This window comes from Squalius cephalus (assembly GCF_949319135.1).
Source record: "Squalius cephalus genome assembly, chromosome: 4".
In the NCBI taxonomy this organism is placed as follows: Eukaryota; Metazoa; Chordata; class Actinopteri; order Cypriniformes; family Leuciscidae; genus Squalius; species Squalius cephalus.
In genome coordinates, this window is record NC_137125.1 from 4,676,314 (window position 1) to 4,700,160 (window position 23,847).

At 40.3% G+C, this 23,847-nt stretch overlaps 1 protein-coding gene across 1 annotated transcript in view; it reads right to left on the bottom strand.

Moving 5' to 3' along the window:
• Nucleotides 1-20,496, bottom strand: part of LOC307156963 (hydroperoxide isomerase ALOXE3-like) — a gene marked incomplete at both ends in the record, with an annotated part of 41,771 nt that extends 21,275 nt beyond the window's left edge. Inside the window, 10 exons of the mRNA XM_079868693.1 lie at nt 5,539-5,551; nt 5,730-5,830; nt 6,391-6,512; nt 6,867-7,036; nt 7,354-7,440; nt 14,464-14,667; nt 15,126-15,269; nt 15,382-15,551; nt 18,201-18,304; nt 20,474-20,496. Coding sequence (XP_079724819.1) covers nt 5,539-5,551; nt 5,730-5,830; nt 6,391-6,512; nt 6,867-7,036; nt 7,354-7,440; nt 14,464-14,667; nt 15,126-15,269; nt 15,382-15,551; nt 18,201-18,304; nt 20,474-20,496 — 1,138 coding nt within the window. The remainder of the gene's footprint in view (nt 1-5,538; nt 5,552-5,729; nt 5,831-6,390; nt 6,513-6,866; nt 7,037-7,353; nt 7,441-14,463; nt 14,668-15,125; nt 15,270-15,381; nt 15,552-18,200; nt 18,305-20,473) is intronic.
• Nucleotides 20,497-23,847: the final 3,351 nt, after the last annotated feature.

Sequence of the window (23,847 nt, forward strand, 5' to 3'; positions counted from 1 at the left end):
AAAGTCAGCTGCTGAATTACTTAACTCTTTTATTGAGTAACAACAACTCAAAGCACTTTCTGTGTCGTGTAGTAGTTATAACTTCAGAATTATTTGTATGTAGCTTATGTTCTGTAGAACACAGAAATGAATACATCACATTGTGTTGTGACTCATCAAGTTGAACTAAACAATAGCAAATAAATGAAAGGCTTATTTCCTTTAGGAAGTAGATCAGAACCAACATACTGTAGAAATTGGACAATTTTCTTCTAGAAAGACAAGGTGTTCAGGTGGAGGAAGACTGCAGGTTGCAGTCGAAACATGTCAAGGTAAAGAAAAAGTTTTTTCTCCACCTGAACATCTTGTCTTTCTAGAAGAAAATTGTCCAATTTAATCATTAAGAAGACAAAATGAACATTTTTGAACAACTTACTGTAGCTTCAATTAGTAACATACAAAGCCACTCTTATACACAACTAAATAATAAAATAATAAAGAGTTATGACTTGAAATGTTTGCTGTATACTACAATCAAAAACAGCTTATAAAAAGTGAATGAACATCTGCCGAGAGCACAGTCAAAATGTAACTTTTTGTGACTGAAATTGCACATATTGCAGTATAACGTACGTATAACAGATCGGTTTACACAGTGTACTGTTGTGAAAACTAAACAATACAGAAAGCAGCTCTCATACAAAAACACTAAATAGGTAACAATGAAATTGCCAATTTTACATACGTTAGCTTTTAACGAAGAAGGTGCCGTTCGAATTTGGCGCTCAGCCATCATGAGTCTGGTATGTGCGCGACTCTGTTATGTGCGCGTCTCTGTTATGTGCAAGCCACAGACTGTCCGCGCACTGCACGTCCGCTTATAGTTCCGCCTTTTGCGTTCCGTCAATATTACGTTATTAGAAAAAATATATATATATATATTTTTTTTTTGAAAATCGATTTTTTTACATTTGTGAATCGATTCAGAATCGTCCACGTCCGCATCGCGATGCATCGAAGAATCGATTTTTTTCCCCACCCCTAATTGCTACTGACTTATAAAGCCCTAAACGGCTTAGCTCCAGTTTACTTAACGGATCTTCTATCGCCCTACAATCCATCGCGCTCTTTAAGATCACTTAATTCGAGGCGTTTGGTCATACCTAGGATATCCAGATCCACCAAAGGAGGGAGAGCATTTTCACATTTAGCTCCAAAACTCTGGAATAGCCTTCCTGATACTGTTCGTTGCTCAGACTCGCTCTCCCAGTTTAAAACTAGATTAAAGACGCATCTTTTCGGCCAGGCATTCATATAATATTTTTACAATCCGGCCTCTAGTTCATAAATGCCAGAGGAGAACTGGCCCCTGACTGAGCCTGGGTTCTCCCAAGGTTTTTTTTTTCTCCATTAGGTCACCTGATGGAGTTTTAGGACACCATTAGGTCACCTGATGGAGTTTTTCGGTTCCTTGCCACTGTTGCCTTTGGCTTGCTCAGTTGGGGATATTTTGGGGATATTTAATTTTAATTTTATCAATCAATAAATTCCATTAGAAACAAACCTTGTTGTATTATTTTAATTTAATACTGTGAAGCTGCTTTGATACAATCTGTATTGTAAAAAGCGCTATACAAATACACTTGACTTGACTTGACACACACAAATGTTTCCAACAATATATAATATAATGAACACCAGGTTTGTTGTGCCTTGTAAGCATAGGCTATGCACAGTGCTGCATAAAATAATAATAACAATAACCTATAGCAGCATATAAATCTTCCAAAAGATTTCAGTAACAACTACGCTACAGAAAAATAGATTGATTATCATATGTTACTTCAAATGTTTCCATTCGTTATGACGTTATGAAATGAGATAAAAGTAAAAACATGAAGCCTTTGTTTGGTGCGTTTTGCTTTTCAAATGCGATCACGCTCCAAATATGATACATTCAAAACCAGAGCTCGCTCCAAAATATGAAACATTATGGTTACCATATTATACATATCTATGTTTGAGCAGATATCCACAAACACAGTAACCGTAAACACGGGTCCAAATATTATAATATTCACCATATATCTAGCAACAGTTCAACTGCAATGTGAAGTTTATGCAACAATAACATGAACTAATAATTAAGAATTTCTTACCTTACATCTTTCTTGTCTTCAAATCGCGTTCTTCTTCTTCTGAGGTAAAGCCAATGTAAGCTCACGGCACGTCTTTCAAACTCGACGAAAAGCAGAGACTTGTAAAGTGTGGTGTTTTGTTTTTTGAGGTAATGAGTGGCGCGATCGCGTTCCATGTGGAGATTTGCATGTGAATCTCTTTTGCGCGTGTGGGCGTGGTCAAATTAAAAATAATTAGCAAGTGCGTGAGAAGCTGGACATCTTGTTGGTTTTATACAAATTACTTGAACAGAGAATATTTGTTTTCAGTTTGAGTCCGATCATTTAAAAGTACACACTTAAATGATTATAAAGGTATATGGCTCATAAATGTGTGACAAGTATTCGCTGAGTTTTGTTTCAGTTTATAGACGTGCTCAAGAAAAAAAAGTTCACCGCGACGGAGAGGCAGAACGCACACCCTGTTTATTTTCTTTATTTTACAAAAGCACAATGTTTTGATTCGATTGTAAGTGGACACATACAAAAGTAGAAATATCACAGATTATTTTTTCATATTTCTTTTTTCTGTATGACCATAAATGACGGAGAAATTTAAGTTTATTGTACTACTATGTGAAGAAAATCCAGCAAAACGGGCCGGCGCGTTTGTCGACCTCAGAGGGTTAAAAAAGAAAGATAGATTAGTTAGAACGAAAGATGGATTAGTTAGAAAGAAAGATAGATAAGATAGAAGGATAAATAGATAGATTAGTTAGAAAGATGGATTAGTTAGAAAGTAAGATGGATTAGTTAGAAAGAAAGATTAGTTAGAATGAAAGAAAGAAAGATATATTAGTTCGAAAGAAAGAAAGATGGATTAGTTAAAAAGAAAGATATATTAGTTCGAAAGAACGATAGATAAGATAGAATTATATATATATAATTGACCCACACTCCTAACTAGCAGGTGGTGGTAATGCACCTAAAAGTTGTATGCCAACCGCCATAAATAAGCAAGAAGAAGAAGTTGCTTGTCAGACTGTACGAACATGATCCTCGCTGTAAGCCATGTCACACTGGAAAGTTTCAATCTTTCATTTGAAAGTCACGTGTCTAGCATCTGTAAAACCGCATTCTTCCATCTTAAAAATATATCTAAATTACGTCATATGCTCTCATTGACAAATGCGGAACAATTAGTTCATGCGTTCATGACCTCAAGGCTAGATTATTGTAATGCTCTACTGGGTGGTTGCCCTGCATGCTCTCCCAGTTTAAAACTAGATTAAAGACGCATCTCTTCAGCCAGGCATTCATATAATACTTTTAATCTTACAGTTAAATCCGACCTCTAGTTCATAAACGCCAGAGGAGAACTGGCCCCCGACTGAGCCTGGGTTCTCCCAAGTTTTTTTTCTGCATTAGGTCACCTGATGGAGTTTTTCGGTTCCTTGCCACTGTTGCCTTTGGCTTGCTCAGTGGGGAATATTTGGGGATATTTAATTTAATTAATCAATCAACGATACTATTGATCAGCATTACCAAACGTGGACGTTCCACTAGAAACAAACATTGATGTATTGTTTTAATTTATTACTGTGAAGCTGCTTTGATACAACCTATGTTGTGAAAAGCGCTATATAAATAAACTTGACTTGACTTGACTTAATAAACAAACTACAGCTAGTTCAAAACGCAGCAGCTCGAGTTCTTACCAGAACCAGGAAGTATGACCATATTAGCCTGGTTCTGTCAACACTGCACTGGCTCCCTATTAAACTTCGCATCAATTTTAAAATATTGCTGATTACTTACAAAGCACTAAATCAGGGATAGACAACTCCGGTCCTGGAGGGCCACTGTCCTGCAGAGTTTAGCTCCAACCCTAATTAAACACACCTGAACAAGGCAATCAGTGTTTTCAGGATTACTAAATAGATACAGGCAGGTGAGTTTTTATCAGGGCTGAAGCTAAACTCTGCAGGACAGTGGCCCTCCAGGACCGGAATTGTCTATCCCTGCACTAAATGGTTTAGCTCCGCAGTACTTGAGCGAGCTCTTAACGCATTATAGTCCTTCACGTCTATTGCGATCTCAAAATTCCGGCCAGTTGATAATACCTAGAATATCCAAATCGACTGCTGGCGGTAGATCCTTCTTCTATTTAGCACCAAAACTTTGGAACAATCTTCCTAACATTGTCCGGCAAGCAGACACACTCTGTCAGTTCAAAGCTAGATTAAACACACATCTCTTTGACCTAGCATTCACATAATACATTATAGACTTCTATAATTCAATGTTAGGCTGCATAGATTAGGCCAGCCGGAACCGGGAACACTTCCCATAAATCCTGATGTACTCGTTACATCATAAGAAGAATGGCATCTACGCTAATATTAGTCTCTCTGTTTATACCGAGGTTTACCGCAGTCCGCCGGATCCAGGCCGTATCCTGATCTGATGAAGGACCTTCGCCTGGACCCGATGACAACGCAGTGCTGAAGTGTCAACCAGTCTCTCCCTGTTTACTGAAGTGAGGTGGACCAGGTGGAGGTGTATCCAGATCAGATTGTGGATCTGCACCTGGACCCAACCATGACGCATTCCTGAAGTGCCAGCCTCATCAGCCCTGTGAAGGCCTCATTGACATGACCAATTTGACCTCTGACCTGTAATGCTGCCTGGATTATAATCATACACTGTTCGCTCGTTGGCCAGAGGAGAACTGAGCGACTGAGCCTGGGTTCTCCCAAGGTTTTTTTCTCCATTCTGCCCTGATGGAGTTTTGGTTCCTTGCCACTGTTGCCTTGGCTTTTGGCTTGCTTAGTTGGGGACATTTAATATTCAACGATATTATTAATCTGCCTTATTTAGGGTGGACGATGATGCAATTTTCTTCTAGAAACAAACTTTGTTGTATTGTTTTCATGTTATCACAGTGAAGCTGCTTTGATACAATCTGTATTGTAAAAAGTGCTATATAAATAAAGGTGACTTGACACTGTAAGCTCTCAGTTGTCATAAATATCAGACTGTATGACAGTCAAGACGTGTTAAAAACGTACAAATGCAAGAAAAATCGTCAGGAGTTTTACATCAATCAATGACGCGTTCGGTGACAGTGAGCTGCGTTACACGCAGGATTGAAATGATGGAAGAAAACGTTAATTTTAGTCATGGCTTGTCTTGAAAAACAAAGACAATTTGACGGTCGTCGTAGGAGAGGTCACACTGCAGGACTGAGATTCAAATCTTCTGACATTGCCAGAATTCCGTTGGTGGTAAAATGTGATCGCAGCAGTCATATGTCAAACTAACGATCAAAGACTTCAGATTTTAGCCAAGGATCAGAGGAATATTTTAGGATTTGCTAAATTTCTCTCAGACGGCCAAATCGTGGCCAAAATCGCACAGGTGTGCGCTCGGCTTAACTCACAGACCGCAAAACACTAGAACAGAACTATACACATGAATCAAAACACATGAACACGAGACACTGAACGTACAGCTAGAGGAATGTGTGGATTAATTTGCTGGATTTGAGGAAAAGTGTATGAGATTAGGATCACGGACTGCAGCTTTATTGGCTCTGTGTGATTGGAAGTGAATTGACTTGTACGAACTGACCTGTCCACTGTTTACAGCGGCATGTTGGGCTGATGCAGTGAAGATCACCATGGTGACAAACTTGATAAGCTCTTTCAATGTCTGAAAAGATGATGGTATTCCTGGGAAGAAGAATTAAAGGCTGTTTCTGTGAGGAACTCAGTTTAGGATATTTATACATGCACAGACTCACTCACTCACTCACTCACACACACTCACTCACTCTCTCACACACACACACACACACACACACACACACACACACACACACACACACACACACACACACACACAGAAATGGAAATTGGGGCTATAAACCAAACTAACTTTGACTATTGACCTGGTTCAATTATTTTCCATAAAACAGTGAATTACAGTGGGGTTTACAAAAGAGGTTGTGCCTCAAAGCAAATATCAAAAATTATAGATTTTCCAATAGATTTTCCATCTATTCTATCTATCTATTCTATCAATGATTCTATATATCGTATGCTGTGCAAATACTAATCTGAACACACACACACAAAAGAAAGGAAACCTTAGTTGGATTAAATGTCCTAATATGGCAACAATTTCGTTGGAAATGCATACTCATTGGTCTTGACACTTTATTTATTCCACCAGAAATCACACTTGCAGCATCTTCAACTGCAACAGCCCTGATAACGGACTGATAACAGACCTGAGGAATCTCTTCCCAGGAAGCCATTGGTGAATATCTTACGGATCCAACGCTGCAGCTCTGTGTCCTTCTGCACGTCTGCATCATGTTGATAGTAGTGTGAAAAGAAAGCTGCAACAAACCTGTAAGCAAACTCACAGTCAGAGGTTTTCCAGGTTTACATATTTACAGCTTTACTTTTTTTGAAGATTTGCTTTGCATTTATTTCTTAAGCAGGAATGTATTCAAAGCGACTTACAACACAGTACATGAGCAGCATGTGCTTACTGACTACACCCATGAACCTGTATAATTGACACTGTATTTGTTGAAATATGAATCAGAAATTGCACCAGGATGTATTAGTTCAGCCCTAAAAACTGGATGTATTATGACACACACCCACCCACACACAGAGAGCGAGAGAGAGAGTGAGAGAGTAGAAAGCATAATGCCTATCAATAAAACACAAGACTAAGCTCCCCTGGTAGTCATACTTGTTGATGATATCCCACAGTTTCATCCCGTCATCTCTGTAGTAGTATTGGGGCACAGTCTCCAGGCCTCTCTCAGAGATGTTATCGGGAAGACAGAGGGCGCTGTAGGTCAGGGAGGCAGTAGCGCGCTTCAGCAACTTCACCAATGACTTTCCACCTACTCCTGCATACTAAGAGTGGTATCAGTAATGGAGAGAAGACATGACCTAAAGTTAGGTCAAAAGCTACTGTATAACAAAGTTCTGTCACCACAAATCTAGCAATCTAAAGGCAATCTAGCAATCTTTTACTAGCAATCTTTAGCAATCTACTGTTCAAGAAGTCAGTCATCACAGAAAACATTTAAGAGCCATTAATGTATTTTTTTTGTACCAATCTTACAAGATATGTTTGCAGGTACATAGGATAGTGAACTGAATTCAACAGTGTATTGGATTATAATTGAAGACTGAACCTTTAGTGCTCTTTAACCATGACATATAGATACCTTGCTAATGGCCCCATCCTTGGATATCAGTTGCTTCCGGGCCATGATGTTGATCTGGAGCGTGTATCGCATATGGGGAAAGAGGAGCTACAGAAGGAAAAGTAAGTAAGAGATTTGCATTCACTGCCTTCACATTCTTTGAAGATAAAAATATATGAATAAAGAATGAATTTTAATTTCTTGTCTGTGAGTGCATGCGTTATTGCACCTGCGTGTGTGTACCTGTACCTGTACCTGTACCTGCAAGCCTGCTTTTGTAGGTGACTCCCTATGTTCCATTCCAGTTATTCTTACATGAATTACAGAATAATTCAGTTTGTTGAGAAAATGGTAAAAGGGAGGTGAATGGGTTTGAGTAAGACATTACTTGTACCTAATGTTCTGGGTAGTCTGTGACCACAGGCTTTAGATATCTCAGCCCCGCTCTCCAAAAGGCAAATAATGGAAGGGCAGGCTTTTTCACAAAGCTACATCTCTGAGGTTATGGGTTCCCTCTCTAAACCAAATGTCAAATTCCCTGACTTTTCCCTGACTTTCACTGACTAAAAAGATGAATTTCCATGACCTATAATGAACGGCAAAACAGGCCGCTGTTTTGCGGAGCACCGAGCAGACAAAAACAGCCACAGACAGTGTTTTAAATCCAACCAATTTCAAACTTTATTTACTTGTTCACAGATGTTTTTAGTATAATTCTAAGTTAAACACACAAACATAACTTTTCTTTTTTCTTCTTTTTTTTTACACGTTAAATGCATTGATATTTTTCTGTACAATTTCTACAGAAATAAATTTATGGTTTCTACTCTTTCAGGGGTTAAATGCTCTGAAGGATTTTCTGTTTGTCATCAAGTTCATCATTCAGTCTTTTTATTTCTTCACATTTAGTTTTTGCAGACTGTCTTAGACTGTTTGACTGAGCAATGAATATAAGATTGCCTACACTTTCTGCCTTTAATGCAAGGTCATCAGCAGATTGCTCCATGGCTGAGGCATCCTTCTGGAGGCGTGCTCTCTTTTTCTTCAGCTCATCAATCTCATCAGAGAGAGTTTTCCTTTTCATGTTTAGTTTTTCTGCTCCTTTAAGTTTTTTCTGTTCCTCAAGATGAAAGATGTATCGCTGTCTTGCTGAGGATGCAGACTGAAGTATGGCCTTATTTACCACAAAGTTATCAAATCCCCCCACTGACCTCAAATGATCACACACAAGACGCTGTGCACTGTAAGTGCTTTCCTTCATGTTTTCAACCTCGATTTGTCTGTTGACCGAAAAACCTCGCTCCACTGTTGCATTTCCATGTGAGAGCATTAAGAGGAGTGCCACAACATTCCACAGTTTTTCGTGCACTTTTTTTCCTGCCATTGTTTCAGAGAGTAGTGTATCTACCCGACCTGTGACAGGATTGAAGTCAGTGAAGTCTGCCATTCTCTTGGGCACAGTCTCATTGATGAACTTCCTGTACTGTTTGAGAATATCATCGCAATCATTTTCATCTACTCGTTTGGCCTCAGTGAGCAGTTTGAGGATGCTTTTCAACTTGTTGCTGCATGATGAATCTTTATTGCTTGCCATCCTCCTTGGATCTAGGCAATCCATGTTGCGCACAAGAGTGTACTTTAGTGGAGATTTTTCTCGAAATTTCCCTGCAAGCGTCATTAAGCACTTTCTGCAATCCATCCTGAACTCCAACTCTCTCTTTTCACTAATCTTCTGTGACGACACCAGTTCCTTCAGCATTTTGTCTGCAGAGAACCCCACATTAACTTTATTTGCATGAATGAGATTGGTTTTGTCTGTGACAACTAATGACATCAATTTTGATACTGTGTTTGCATTAGCCATCACAGCATGCTTGATAAAACGATCCATAACTGACCTGATAACATTAGAAAGATCAGCAGCCAGAAAAGGATTCATAGGTCTGTCTGTTTTATATAGAATCAAGAAAGGTGCAACCTCTTTTGAAAATGACAAGTGAAAGGCCAACTTTGCAGGCAACAGTGGGTCTCTGCAACCTTCTTTGACAGTAGTATAGGATTTAGTTCCAGGGTGCTGGAATTTGCCTGCCTCTACCTCATTCACATATTTCTTCAAGTCTGTCAATATATTGATCATTCTCTCTGTAACTGGGACATTCTCTACCCATCTTGTTTTACAGAATTTTAGTGGCATAAGAGGAGATATTTGTCCAACAGCTTTAGCATAATCCTCTCTTCGGGCAGGGGAATCTTTCAGTAGCCAATAAGCATTACTTAAGAACTGGTCTACATTCCAATTTGAGGCATCTGCAACTTTTTTAAATGCCCCGTGCAAAATATGTAGGCCACAGCTACCCACATTTAGTTAACACGTTATTGACATCTCGTTCAAGTTCAGTTTGTATAAGGAAAAAGTGCAACACTGTAATTTACCATATATGCCCCAAATATAGCCTACTCATAATATGAATTTAAAACCACAACCCTATGAATAAATTCAAATGTAATATTGAACCATTATAATCCTAATTGTATACTAGGTCTAAAGTTAGTGCGGCTTAATACACAGTATTATACTACACCACGACTAGAATACCGCAAACTTAGCTGCCTTTTCACATGACAAACGATGTCCGATAGATCAGAAGTCATTCATTTCCTATGAAGAGTCACAAGGGGGCTGTGTGAGGTGCCATCCATCTGCAGATGTGGAATTTTCAGATCTGATTTGAGCCGTGGATACATTAATATTTGAACTTGAATGACTACACCGTATGCAACCAACCGACTGGATGTGATGTATTAAGATCAAAGCTATGAGTGTAAAGTTTAAAAACTGATGTTTTCATTAAAATGTTGTTCTGTAAACACTAGGCTATTTCTGTAAAATGGTTATGGATGATTATTTACACTACCAGTCAAAAGTTTTGGACAGTAAGGTTTTTTTATATTTTTTAAAGAAGACACTCCCCAAGCCTGCATTTATTTGATCCAAAGTACAGCAAAAACAGTACAATTTTGAAATATTTTTACTATTTAAAATAACTGTTTTCTGTTTAAATATACAGTAGTCAACATTTGAAGTGGATCAAAAAAGTGCATCAAAGTTGTCCTAAGACAAGAACACTTAAAAATCTTACTGTCCGAAAACTTTTGACTGGTAGTGTAGGTCTGAAATAATTATTTGATAAATATGAATTATTTAAGTCCTGGAAAACCCATAATATTTGTCCTTCAGAAGTAATGTTGGTAGTTTTTGGTATGTTGGTATCTAATGTGCATATATTGATTTATTAATTCTACCATGGTAAATTATTGAAGGTAAGGGCTACGCATGATCAATTTAAAAATTATGTGCTACTGCCACTAGGGGGCGAAATGCGACAGTCGTATCCTAATGTCGTGTGCACTGAAAAGGCTGCTTACCGTGACCCTTTTATAATTATTATTATTATTTTGTAGTTTACCTTGTCCTAACCTGACGAGACAAAGCTACAAAATCAATCATAACCGCGCGTGGGCTCTGTTCACAGCTAAACACGAAAACCAAACGGAATTAAACAAAATTAAACCATTAAACATTATTTAAAATACATAATCAGTGACTGATACAATCTTTGTAATGAAATGCACTTGTTTGAGCTTAAAATGGTCTGAGCTTGAATATCATTTTGGGAGACTTTGATTGCCACTATGAGAGCAACAATGGATAATTTACCTCAGATTTTGAAAAAAAATGGAAACAAGAACGTTCAAACTGAAATGCACAATTGACAACTATCAGCTGCAAAATCCCAGAAATATAGAAACCATTTCAAAAATAGAATCTTTTGTCATGTCGCGGCAGGTTAGGACAAATGATTAACATGGAAAATGTATTTTATTGCGTGTTGTCACGTTGCATCTGTTTAGGACATGGTGCTAAATTCCCAAACAAAGCTGGACTGGAAGCTAGATTGAATTGCCTCATTTAATTTCAAGGGCCTTTTGTATCATTAATAAAACATTGATTAAAACATTAAATAACGATTAATTTACAGTAATCAGAGTTTAAAAACATGGCGAAATACTGGTTGCATAGGCTAAGAATTTGTCAAGAGTTAACAGTAATTAGCTTGCAACCTAATTAGCAACATTTTCAATTCTGTCAGCGATCACTTATGCTGCCTAACCTAGGCTAAACGTTACACTTTAAAAATAATCTTTAATTATAACTAACAGTTAGCTAGCTATAGGGCTGGGCGATATGGCTGAAAACTGTATCACGATATAAGTGTTTCATATCGGTCGATATCGATAATTATTGAATTTTTTTATAACATATTTAAAATAAGGACCAGTCCAGGAGACAAATATATTACATTTAAAGATTTTTTATTTTAAACTTAACCTACCTCTGATTATAATCCCATCAGTTATAAAGGCAGAAATGTCAACACGACCATGGAAAACTCAAAAGTCTAAAATCACAATGAACACTTAACAATTATCTCTTAACATTAAGGTGCAAAATGAAAGAATACGTAAGAAATGCTTTATAAAGGGGTGGGCGATATGGCAAAAATATAATATTACGATTTCTTTCTATAAATTCTATAAATCTATTTCTTTCTATTTTCTATAAATTATACATTGATACTTAAAGCTATTAATAAAGTTATTAGTCAAGAGCAGTGTGTGATTTTCTCTTTACATTTTGTTGTTTTATTAACATTAAAGGGATAGTTCTCCTAAAAATTCTAATTTTCATAATTTACTCTCTCACGTTGTTTTAAACTCGAATAAGTTTCTTTCTTCTGTTGAAAATAAAAGTTATTTGGAAGAATGTGGGTAACCAAACAGTTGATGTACCCCAGTGACTTCCATAGTATATTTTTCTCCTATGGAAGTCAATGGGGACCAGCTACTGTTTGGATACCCACATTCTTCAAAATATTAATATTAGAAAATATTAGAAAATATTAGAAGGCAATTAATACAGGTTTGGAACAACATTAGAGTGCGTAAATAATGAGATAATTTTTATTTTTGGGTGAACTATCCCTTTAAGGACAAGCGGCAGCGTGTTTACTATTACTACTGTCTCTTTAAGAGCTGCGCGCGACGCGCCTATTATACACGCATTTGACAAGCAGATTTTCTTTCAATTTTCTCAAGTTTGCTTTCACTTTAGACATATCCGACTAGTTTATGTAAACCTTGTGTGTATATAACAGTATTAGCAAAATAAGACTCGAAAGATAACTTAGTATTCAGGCGCTGGTAGACAGGCTTTTAGTGCATGTGAGCTTCACATGTATGCGCTGAGAAACGCACACGCTAGAACGCACCAGCACGCGAATAACAGAGAAACTGACGACGGTCTTGCATAATCTGCAGACGACATTGGTCTGACTACGGTCAGACTTTAAGTCAGGCGAGCTGACTTATCCTGTTTTATCTAGTTACTAGAGAGTGAGTGCCTTTGTTCATGCAGTCAAACTTGCTTTGCTGGTTTCTTCCAACGAAAAAAAAAAAAAAAAATTATCGAACGTTTTATCGAACGCATTTTTTATTGATATTGATTACGTGTCTATCGCGATACATATCGTTATCGTTTTATCGCCCAGCCCTAGCTAGCTAACATTATAGCTACATACCACTTTGTTCTGATGACTTGTATGACCAGTGGGACTCAGTAAGCTTAACCCCCAATTTCCACCGGCTGCGTTACGGCTCCGGCACGGCGGCGGAGTCAATAAGTTTCCATTAAAGTCAATGAGTGTATTTCCACTGAATGGGGTACAGCTGCGTTCCGACTCCGGCGATCCGCAGCCCTCCGGAGCAGATACGCAGAGCTTCTATTTTTGCCGGATGCCGGAGAGCTCCGCAGCACTACAGGGCAGAGTGCGCAGGACAGGAAGTCGAGCAAAAAAACAGAACAAAACAAAATAAAAGATCCGGTTAATTTTCAAAATAAAATACACCGTGATCATGGCGGATCATATTTCCCTACACTACACCTTGAAAACGTCATAATATACCATTCGTCATAACGTTCTGTTTATAGAAACTACATATCGCGCGATCATACGTGAATTAGCGAGATCTCGTGGGTCCTCGTGACTTCAGCTGTCAGTCATGGCCGCAGCTGTTCCGCAACAACTCCGGACCTGGTAGGTATTGACGGACGACGGAACACGGAGCTGTCACGCAGTTACGCATCTGGTGGAAATTGGGGGTAAGGCACCACAAGATTTCAGCCTCCAGGGTCTTTGCTGGTGTTAAGCTGAGATGTGCTCCACTGTGTCTCACACACTGCCGTCACTGCTAGGGGTGGGAGCGGCTTCATTAGCTGATTGCGGTTCTCTTGGAGCTATATGGGGAGGCTGCAGTAGAACAGTGATGGGCACTTGGGCCGAAGATGATGCTCCTGTCGGCTTCATACGAGTAGCATGCTTCTTGCTGTTTGTGTGGCTCCGAAGTGCACCCTCACCCATATTTGATAGCTCAATAGTAGTTTTACAAACTTTACATTTAGCTTTTCTGTCGTCTACTTTTAACACCCAGTCTTTTAATTGTTCATTTTGTAGCCAAAGCTCTTGAAATTTACATTTTCCTGGCATGTTTGCCTTAGTCGAATGCAGTCACCTGTACCTATTAACTAAGTGATTTCCAATTGAGCGGGAAGGGAATAAATATGGCGCTCAAAATAGCCTAAGCACAACAATACAGAAAGATGTGTGAAACAGTGCAATAAAAAAATCGGTATAGAAAAATTACATTTTGATAAATGGAAACTAAAATTTAAAGCAACAAACTAAATTCCCTGATATTCCATGACTTGGACAAAAAATATATAAAATTCCCTGACTTTCAATGTCTGGAATAGACTTTTTAAAATCTATGACATTCCAGAAATTCCATGACCCGTGGGAACCCTGAAAATAAACAGCTGTGACCACAGACTACAGCTGAAAAACTCCCCTGCCGTCAAATAGTATAGAAGTAACATATATTATTTAACTCTCTATAATTCTCTCTCTCTCTGTCTTTCTCTGTGGATGTGGCATGTCTGGAACACGCCCCTGTTGTTCTATGAGCCCTCGCCGTTCACACGTCAAACCAACTCATGGGCGACAGATTCAATACCTTGTGGAGAGGATGTGAAGAGGGAAGACTGCGCAACGTGGCCACGGTGAACACCTCCGCCAGAAGGTGAGTCCTCAGCAGATGAAAGTTGACCTCGTGAACGCCAAACTCTGCGTTTCGGACGAAGATCTTGGCCAGTTTCCAGTCGGCCATTGAATCCGTTGGGAGGAAGATGGGATTGTCTTTGCTGGGCTTTTGCCTTAACTGTGCACATTAAATTTGACCATCCGTGAATTTTTCTGGGGGTTTCTGAGGGAATCTGGGTAATTATTTTTAAAGACATTGACATCTTAAAAAAAAGGTTTATTTAATGTTTAATCATTCAGACATGTTTGCCTACTCATCAGTTGTACATTATATATCAACTTTTCTTTTTTTATTTGTAATAATTCGGTTATTTACCTCATCTTTCAAGATTTATTCATCTGTATTTAATTTAATAAAGACTAACCATGTAGTTCTGTTCTGTTTCGGTCAAAGCACTTCGACGTCACCCTGGGATATCGCTTCTTGAGCATTTCCCAGCTGAAGCCAATTCTAATCCCTCTACATGCTCAAGGAGCGATGTCCCCATACAGCGTGAAATCTTGTGTTCTCCCTCAAAGAGCCGAGGTTTTATTCATAACCTGTGGATTTCTGCACTTCGGATGCAAGATACGCACCTGAATGGCGATGGGCAGCATCATGCCATAAGGGTTGCAGTACAGCAGGACCAGGGGAGCTGTGAGATACTGCTGCCTGCCACTGACAACATTCCCCACCAGCCCGTCCAACATGTTATAGTCAGACAGGAAGATGTTTCCTTTCTGGGTATGGGGGTAGATCACACCAAATAATGAAGAAACCCAGGAAATTAGGCAAAATCAAAGCAAACCAGACCCAGTCATTCCAAATCATTGCCAGTAGCAAGCAGCGTACCTTTATCTCCTGCTCCAAGCTGCTCCCTCTTAGGGTGTCTTTGACCATGTCATCTGTGATGGGGAAATTCTCAGGCAGAGTTGAGCAGCGCTGGATCATCATGGGATTGAGGCCATTCAGAAACTGGTAGCCAAAGAACTCGTCCTCATCCCAGTGCTCCTGACAGTATTCTGCAAAGCATGCTGTGTCAGAACATATCCCTTACGGAATGAAAATATATTTCAAATATATGAATTATCAATATATTAAATGGTTTAACAGTATACAGTGAGGAAAACAAGTATTTGAACACCCTGCTATTTTGCACGTTCTCCCACTTAGAAATCATGGAGGGGTCTGAAATTGTCATTGTAGGTGCATGTCCACTGTGAGAGACATAATCTAAAAAAAAAATTCAGAAATCACAATGTATGATTTTTTTAACTATTTATTTGTATGATACAGCTGCAAATAAGTATTTGAACACCTGTCTATCAGCTAGAATTCTGACCCTCAAAGACCTGTTAGTCTACCTTTAAAATGTCCACCTCCACTCCATTTATTATCCTAAATTAGATGCACCTGTTTGAGGTCGTTAGCTGCATAAAGACACCTGTCCACCCCATACAATCAGTAAGAATCCAACTACTAACATGGCCAAGACCAAAGAGCTGTCCAAAGACACTAGAGACAAAATTGTACACCTCCACAAGACTGGAAAGGGCTACGGGGAAATTGCCAAGCAGCTTGGTGAAAAAAGGTCCACTGTTGGAGCAATCATTAGAAAATGGAAGAAGCTAAACATGACTGTCAATCTCTCTCGGACTGGGGCTCCATGCAAGATCTCACCTCGTGGGGTCTCAATGATCCTAAGAAAGGTGAGAAATCAGCCCAGAACTACACGGGAGGAGCTGGTCAATGACCTGAAAAGAGCTGGGACCACCGTTTCCAAGGTTACTGTTGGTAATACACTAAGACGTCATGGTTTGAAATCATGCATGGCACGGAAGGTTCCCCTGCTTAAACCAGCACATGTCAAGGCCCGTCTTAAGTTTGCCAATGACCATTTGGATGATCCAGAGGAGTCATGGGAGAAAGTCATGTGGTCAGATGAGACCAAAATAGAACTTTTTGGTCATAATTCCACTAAACGTGTTTGGAGGAAGAAGAATGATGAGTACCATCCCAAGAACACCATCCCTACTGTGAAGCATGGGGGTGGTAGCATCATGCTTTGGGTGTGTTTTGCTGCACATGGGACAGGGCGACTGCACTGTATTAAGGAGAGGATGACCGGGGCCATGTATTGCCTTCCCTCAGTTAGAGCATTGAAGATGGGTCGAGGCTGGGTCTTCCAACATGACAATGACCCGAAGCACACAGCCAGGATAACCAAGGAGTGGCTCTGTAAGAAGCATATCAAGGTTCTGGCGTGGCCTAGCCAGTCTCCAGACCTAAACCCAATAGAGAATCTTTGGAGGGAGCTCAAACTCCATGTTTCTCAGCGACAGCCCAGAAACCTGACTGATCTAGAGAAGATCTGTGTGGAGGAGTGGGCCAAAATCCCTCCTGCAGTGTGTGCAAACCTGGTGAAAAACTACAGGAAACGTTTGACCTCTGTAATTGCAAACAAAGGCTACTGTACCAAATATTAACATTGATTTTCTCAGGTGTTCAAATACTTATTTGCAGCTGTATCATACAAATAAATAGTTAAAATATCATACATTGTGATTTCTGGATTTTTTTTTATTAGATTATGTCTCTCACAGTGGACATGCACCTACGATGACAATTTCAGACCCCTCCATGATTTCTAAGTGGGAGAACTTGCAAAATAGCAGGGTGTTCAAATACTTATTTTCCTCACTGTATTTGAAAATACAGAGAATAATATAGTGTGTTAATATATTATAATGTATTGAATAAAACATAAAGAAGTGCTGCTTTTCATATATTGAAAAACATCGGACAATATATTTACTTATAATATCATAATGTATGTAACTTTATATTCAGTAATACACTTCATAATATATAGATGTATGTGATTAGATATGGTACTGCATGTGTAATATATTGCAGATATATTAATAATTACTCATTCAACTTACACACACACACACACACACATATATATAGAGAGAGAGAAATATAGAATGTAATATATTTCTTATATATTTTTAAATTATTTACATTATAAGTTTTTCATATTTTCAAGCTAATTAACAGAAGCACAAGCACACCTGCATGTACTAATCTATGGCCTATGGCCAATCATCAACCGGACCACAGGCTCTACTCTTCAGCAAATTAAGTTCTCCTTTAACAGATCTCAGCCCTATATTAATATTGAGCAGAACACATTAAATAACACTTAATTTGAACATTTGCTCTCCTTTAACAGTAAGAAGCAAAGCATGCTGGGAACTAGAAATCTGTACTAGAAAACTCATTCCATGAATGTGTGTGTGTGTGTGTGTGTGTGTGTGTGTGTGTGTGTGTGTGTGTGTGAACATATATTGCACATACATGTTCCCATATGTGAATGTATGTACACATTAAAGGATAAAACTTTGTGAATATTACATGTAATGCTATACTTTTGGCTTCATTTATAAATATTTTATAATCATTAATATATAGCCATACATGGTCCATGCATATATTGCAGTATATTGAAAAATATAAGCACTAGTTTCCCATATACAGGAATTTATTATGTAATATATCACATTATATTTTGCAGTATATTCCCATATAATTTTGTTCCGTAAGGGATGCTACATGTTATTTGCAATACAGTCATTTTGAACAGTTCATTCATTTAGGATGAGTACCAATGGTTTTGTTTTCATTTCCACAAAAGAGTGCTTCCAGTTTGCTGATGCTTTCCCATGATTTTTTGCAGTCAGCTAATCCAGTTAGCTTCAGAACAGCTAACCTGCACACACAGAATACACAGGTACACAGTGCAAACATTAATAGTGTAACTAGCCTTGATGTACTACCTATGGTTCATCCTAGCTTTAGTTTTGAGCATCTTTGTAGTTACTATTAAAAATTATATCATTACTGTCTTGAGACAAAGCTATTTTGCAAATGCCATCCACTTCCATGCAGAATACAATGAATATACATGGATCATGTTTTTAAATCACCACAGCTAATTTTTAACTAAAGTATACTTAAAATTAAATCTAGCTTAAATATTCAGCATTTCCACCAGTGCAATTTATAACTTAAAAACACACCATATTTAGGCTAACCTACAGACAGAAAACATTGATACAGTCCATTGTCCTAACAATAATGGTGAAATGGTTAAGCTTGCTTTCGTGGGCTTACTAACAAACTCTCTAAATGCGTCTCTAGAGTAACCATTACACTGTAGCCTGGATGCCAGCCGAACTTAGCCCCGCCCACAACATTTGAGGTTGGGAAGTTCGGTCTGGACTTGATCTGTTGTGGAGCAACTATGCTCGAACCAGAGCTGATCGGACAAATCAAATTATCTTCAAGCGAAGCACACGCATCGCTGGATCCGGAGAAGAAGCCGTGCCGTCTGAGAAAGCCTTTCAGCGGGACGAGCCACTGCATCTGAAGCCGCTGGCCGCGCCGCCTTCAGTCGCCGTTCCTGCTGCGCAATCCGGCGTTATCTCTATCACACACCACCGCGACACACACTCTCATTGCATTAAAAGAGCAGGGCGTCTTTTTCAAGATGCCCCTTTCCTGTGGCTCATGCCGAGCCACACTCAGCGACGGGGACCGCACGCCTGCAAACAAACACCGACGAAAAACATGACGCTCTCTGGCTACTCGCCCCTCTTCCCGCTCTCTCTCTCTCCCTTTGCTTGTGCCGCGCAAACTGCGCCGTTCACAAAGGATATCAGAAGCGGACGGTTGCGGGCTAGTTTTTCCTTACGTTACAGGAAAGCTATCCCGCCCTCGCGCCCCGTTTGCGTGTGTCGCTCTCCGGCTATAGGAGAAAAGAGTGTTTTAGTCCCTCTGAGGCCGGACCAACATCCATTCTCACACATTTCTCAGTCCCCTCTAAGTTCAGGCGACTGGAAATATAAATATTGCAGTAAACAAGCCTGTTATAATACATGCACGCCTGCAAACAAACGGCGACGCAAAACGTGACGACGGTGTTCAAGTCTCGTCGCGACCAGACTTCCACCAAAACTTCTCGCTCGTTTCAGTTCCAGAAAATGCGACTGTTCCAGTGTATTTTGCAGAAAACAAGCCGGTTCCTCAGCCCGTTTGCCTGCACACAAACGCCGTTTCTACGGCGACCCAGATAAATCCCATAAAGAGTGTATTTTCTGGTATTCCGGCCAAGGCCGATGGTGTTATGAGTGTAGCAAAAATTCCTACGCACAGCTCGCCATATTCAAGGGCTCGCACACATAAAATCGACTCACGCCGATTGTGCATTAAATGTAGTGCCTCACGGTTTCTGTAAAAACGAAACCAACACACATACAGTCAGCTCAAGCCGACGGTGTTTCAGTGTAGTAAATGTGCCCGCTGTCCCGCGCCCACATTCACTCACAGACATGACAAGCCCCACGGGGTTCCCCCTGCTCGCTCTCTCTCAGCAAACCGCCATACGAGAGTCAACGCAGGCAGGCTGCCCGCTGTGATCAGCGTGCCCTCAGCCTCGAAACAGCCACGGCCGATGGTGTTACGAGTGTAGTAAAAATGCCCACAGCCCAGAGCTCATTCCTACACACAAGCACAGCCCGCCTCATTCCGGGGCTTGCACATGTGAATCGACTCAGGTTGATTGTGCATTAAATGTAGTGAACGTGCCCATGACCCACTGCTCACAACCACTACACACTGCATGTCCCACGGTTTCTGTAAAAACGAAACCAACACACATGCAGTCAGGTCACGCCGACGGTGTTTTCAGTGCAGTAAATGTGCCCGCTGTCCCGCGCCCACATTCACTCACGGACATGACAAGCCCTACGGGGCTCCCCCCGCTCGCTCTCCCTCGGCAACCCGCTGTAAGAGAGTCGAGCACGGGCAGGCTGCCCGCTGTGATCAGCGTGCCCCCCGCCTCGAACGCTACAAGTGCGATGTTTGTGTTTCAGCACACCGAAGCTCTCCAGTCGCCACCATGATGCGACCAAAGCCCAGTTTTAATTCAACCCCTAGCTATTCGTGCAAGTGCATGGGCAAAGCTCCCTGGGGTATCAGAATGGGTGCTAAACATCACAGAAAGAGGCTATTCGCTACAGTTCGCTCGACGTCCCCACCGTTATGTGGCGCAAATCGAAACTACGGTGAAAGAGGAAGTAGCACATCTACTTCGAGCCGAAATAGCGAAACTGTTAAGCAAAGGGGCCATAGAGCCTTTATCTCAAGCTCAGAGCGAAGGGGGTCTTTACAGCAGATATTTTCTGGAACCGAAAAAAGACGGGGGTCTCAGACCCATTCTAGATCTAAGACAGCTGAACAGAGTGCTTTCAAAACGCCGGTTCAGAATGCTCACAACCAGGAAAATCCTCACGCAAATTTGCCAGGGGGACTGGTTTATGTCAATAGATCTGAAGGACGTGTATTTCCAAATACAAATAGCGTCACGTCACAGGCGTTTCTTGAGATTTGCCTTCGAGGGCCAGGCTTATCAGTACACAATCCTGCCGTTCGGCTTGTCCCTAGCACCCCGTACAATCACGATGTGCATGGACGCAGTGCTCGCACCCCTGAAACTCCGGGGCATGCGAGTTTTGAACTACCTGGACGATTGGCTGATTCTAGCTCGATCACAATCAGAGCTCATAGAACACAGGACCATTTTACTTGAACATCTCGAGAATCTAGGTCTCAAGGTCAAGTGGGCCAAGAGTTCACTGTCTCCCAGTCAGAGATTTTCTTTTCTGGGCTTGGAACTGGACTGGCTGTCTATGACAGCACAGCTATCGCCACAGCGCAGGCTGGACATCCAGCGCATGACGAAATCCTTCCGCCGCGGCACTATAGTCCCGCTCTGAAGGTTTCAGAAAATGCTGGGTCTCATGGCCTCAGCATCATCAGTGCTCCAGCTGGTTCTGCTTCGCATGCGCCCGCTGCAGTTCTGGCTAAAAGCGCGAGTACCACGGCGAGCTTGGACCTCTGGTCTTTTTCGCCTCAAGATCACTCAGGGATGCGTCGCAGCCCTGAAATCTTGGAAAGTGACCGACTGGTACCGGTCAGGTGTAAGCCTGGGGACTTCCTCGAGTGTGAAGGTGATGTCTACGGACGCTTCCACCTCGGGATGGGGAGCGCTGCTCGAGGGCAGACCGTTCTTCGGCCAGTGGTCAGAACGGGAAAAGCTCCTACACATAAACTGCCTGGAAATGATGGCAGTCGACAACGCGCTGAGGCGCTTTTGTCCCCAAATAAAAGGACACCACGTCTTGGTCCGTTCGGACAACATGTCGGTGGTGTTCTATATAAATCACCAGGAAGGTATCAGATCCCGAAACCTGTACAGGCTGACGGAACGCCTCCTGGTTTGGGCTCAGCACAATCTGCGCTCGCTGAGAGCAGTGCACATGCCAGGCCATCTGAACTTGGGACCAGACAGACTGTCCAGAAACAATGTTCCGGCAGGAGAATGGTCCCTACACCCACAGACAGTCCAGCTGCTGTGGAAAACTTTCGGCAGAGCAAAGATAGACCTGTTTGCGTTTTAACCTGTTAACCGTTGCCAGAGCGCGGGCGCACTGAAGCGTTTTTTTTTATAAATAGTTCAAAGTTACTATCAGATTTAATGTTATACCTTGACAAACTATACATCATTACAAAGATATAAGACTCAAGTTTCAGAATTTGACCACTATTGTATTCTGAGAAACTTATAGCGACAGTTATTTCTTAATTTGTGTCAGGAGTTATGAAATGAAAAAATGAGTCGATACCTTTGATATGAATTATGCGCGTCAGCCGCTTTCATTCATAAAAAAACTCCCGTGCCGTCGTCATGACAGCGATACACAAAACAACGTCCTTCCGGGCTTTTAGCTAAAAAATGTGCAGATTTGGAGAAATATTGATATACTCTCATAGGTTTACATCAGATTTCTATAGACAGGAATAATATTTATTGAATTTATACCCAAATGCGTCGATGTAATCATTATGAGCGTTTGCATACTCTGTTAATGTGTTTTCAATTCATACCAATAGCCTGAGGGCGCCCTCGCCGCCCTGTGCACAGTATTAGAACATGAAGAAGTGCCATAATCATGTGACAATCCAGGAAGCCTCGAACACACACACAGCTAACAACAGATCGCGCTGTAACTATGGCTGTAACATGGAGATACAGTCGTTTTGAAGACAATAAACATGTTTGCTATGATATTTGAGTTACCTGTGTTTTTCAATCCATGCCAGGTATTTCCATAATAATAGATTATATTTATAATGTAATGCTAATCTATATAGACTATCATTGTGCAGAACAGTATACAATAGTATATTTTCTGTCTGATTTTTTTATCTGAAGCCAAATTAGATCACAGAAAATTATTTAAAATACTCGATTTGCTTTATAAAGTAAGTTTATAAGCACAAACATGGTTTTAATCTCATAAATTGTCGTGTTTTGATGGTGTGCTAAGCTAACATGCTAGCTAGCCCTAGGTGCACCTGCCACCTAGAAGTTATATTTTTATTATTTTTTGAATGCTTATTGAAATGTTTCTTTATTCAAGAAATGCATTTAAAACAGTTTAGAATGTAAGGGTGAACTTTGAGAAAAGAAATTAGTGACTGAAACCATATGAATAGCATGTGAATAGCCAGTCGTTAGTAACTATAATGCAGACAAAAGAAATGAATATTTACAGCCATAACCAGGCTGGAGAAGTGTGAATGTGTGCAGGGGGAGACTGAGACTGAATGGGGCTCGTTTGCACCACAAAACAATAAAGACAATATACTGCATAGATGGTAAGAAGATGACAATAAATATCAGTAGCATTTTAGCATCAAATCAAAATAAAGTCACATGACATGGTCTTGAAAAACATTTCACTAAATACAGAGTTTTGGACTTATTATCTTAAGATTTTAAACATAAAATGTTTAGACATGTGGCATTAGCTGTAGTGCATTTCTAGATTGCTCCAGGGCCAACTTCAATTTTATTTTCATGAGGATGTTTCATAAAAAATAATTTCTAATAACTTTACAAAACTTTGAAGCTATTTATAACAATTTTTGTCATTATGACAATAATTAATTCTACATTACAATAAACTGCCAGGTGTCAGCTTTCAAATGAGATCATACTTGTGCTTTTAGTACAAAGGGTTCATGAACTGTATCTGTTTCAGTTTGGGTATGTCATTTCTTGGGATTTTTCAAAAGTGGGGTTGCAGCTTAACAGGTTAAGGAAATGCTCACTGTCCAGAGTTTTTCTCCAAGAGCAGGGATGTGCTGGCCCACGTCTGGCCCCGCTGCCCACTCTATGCTTTTCCC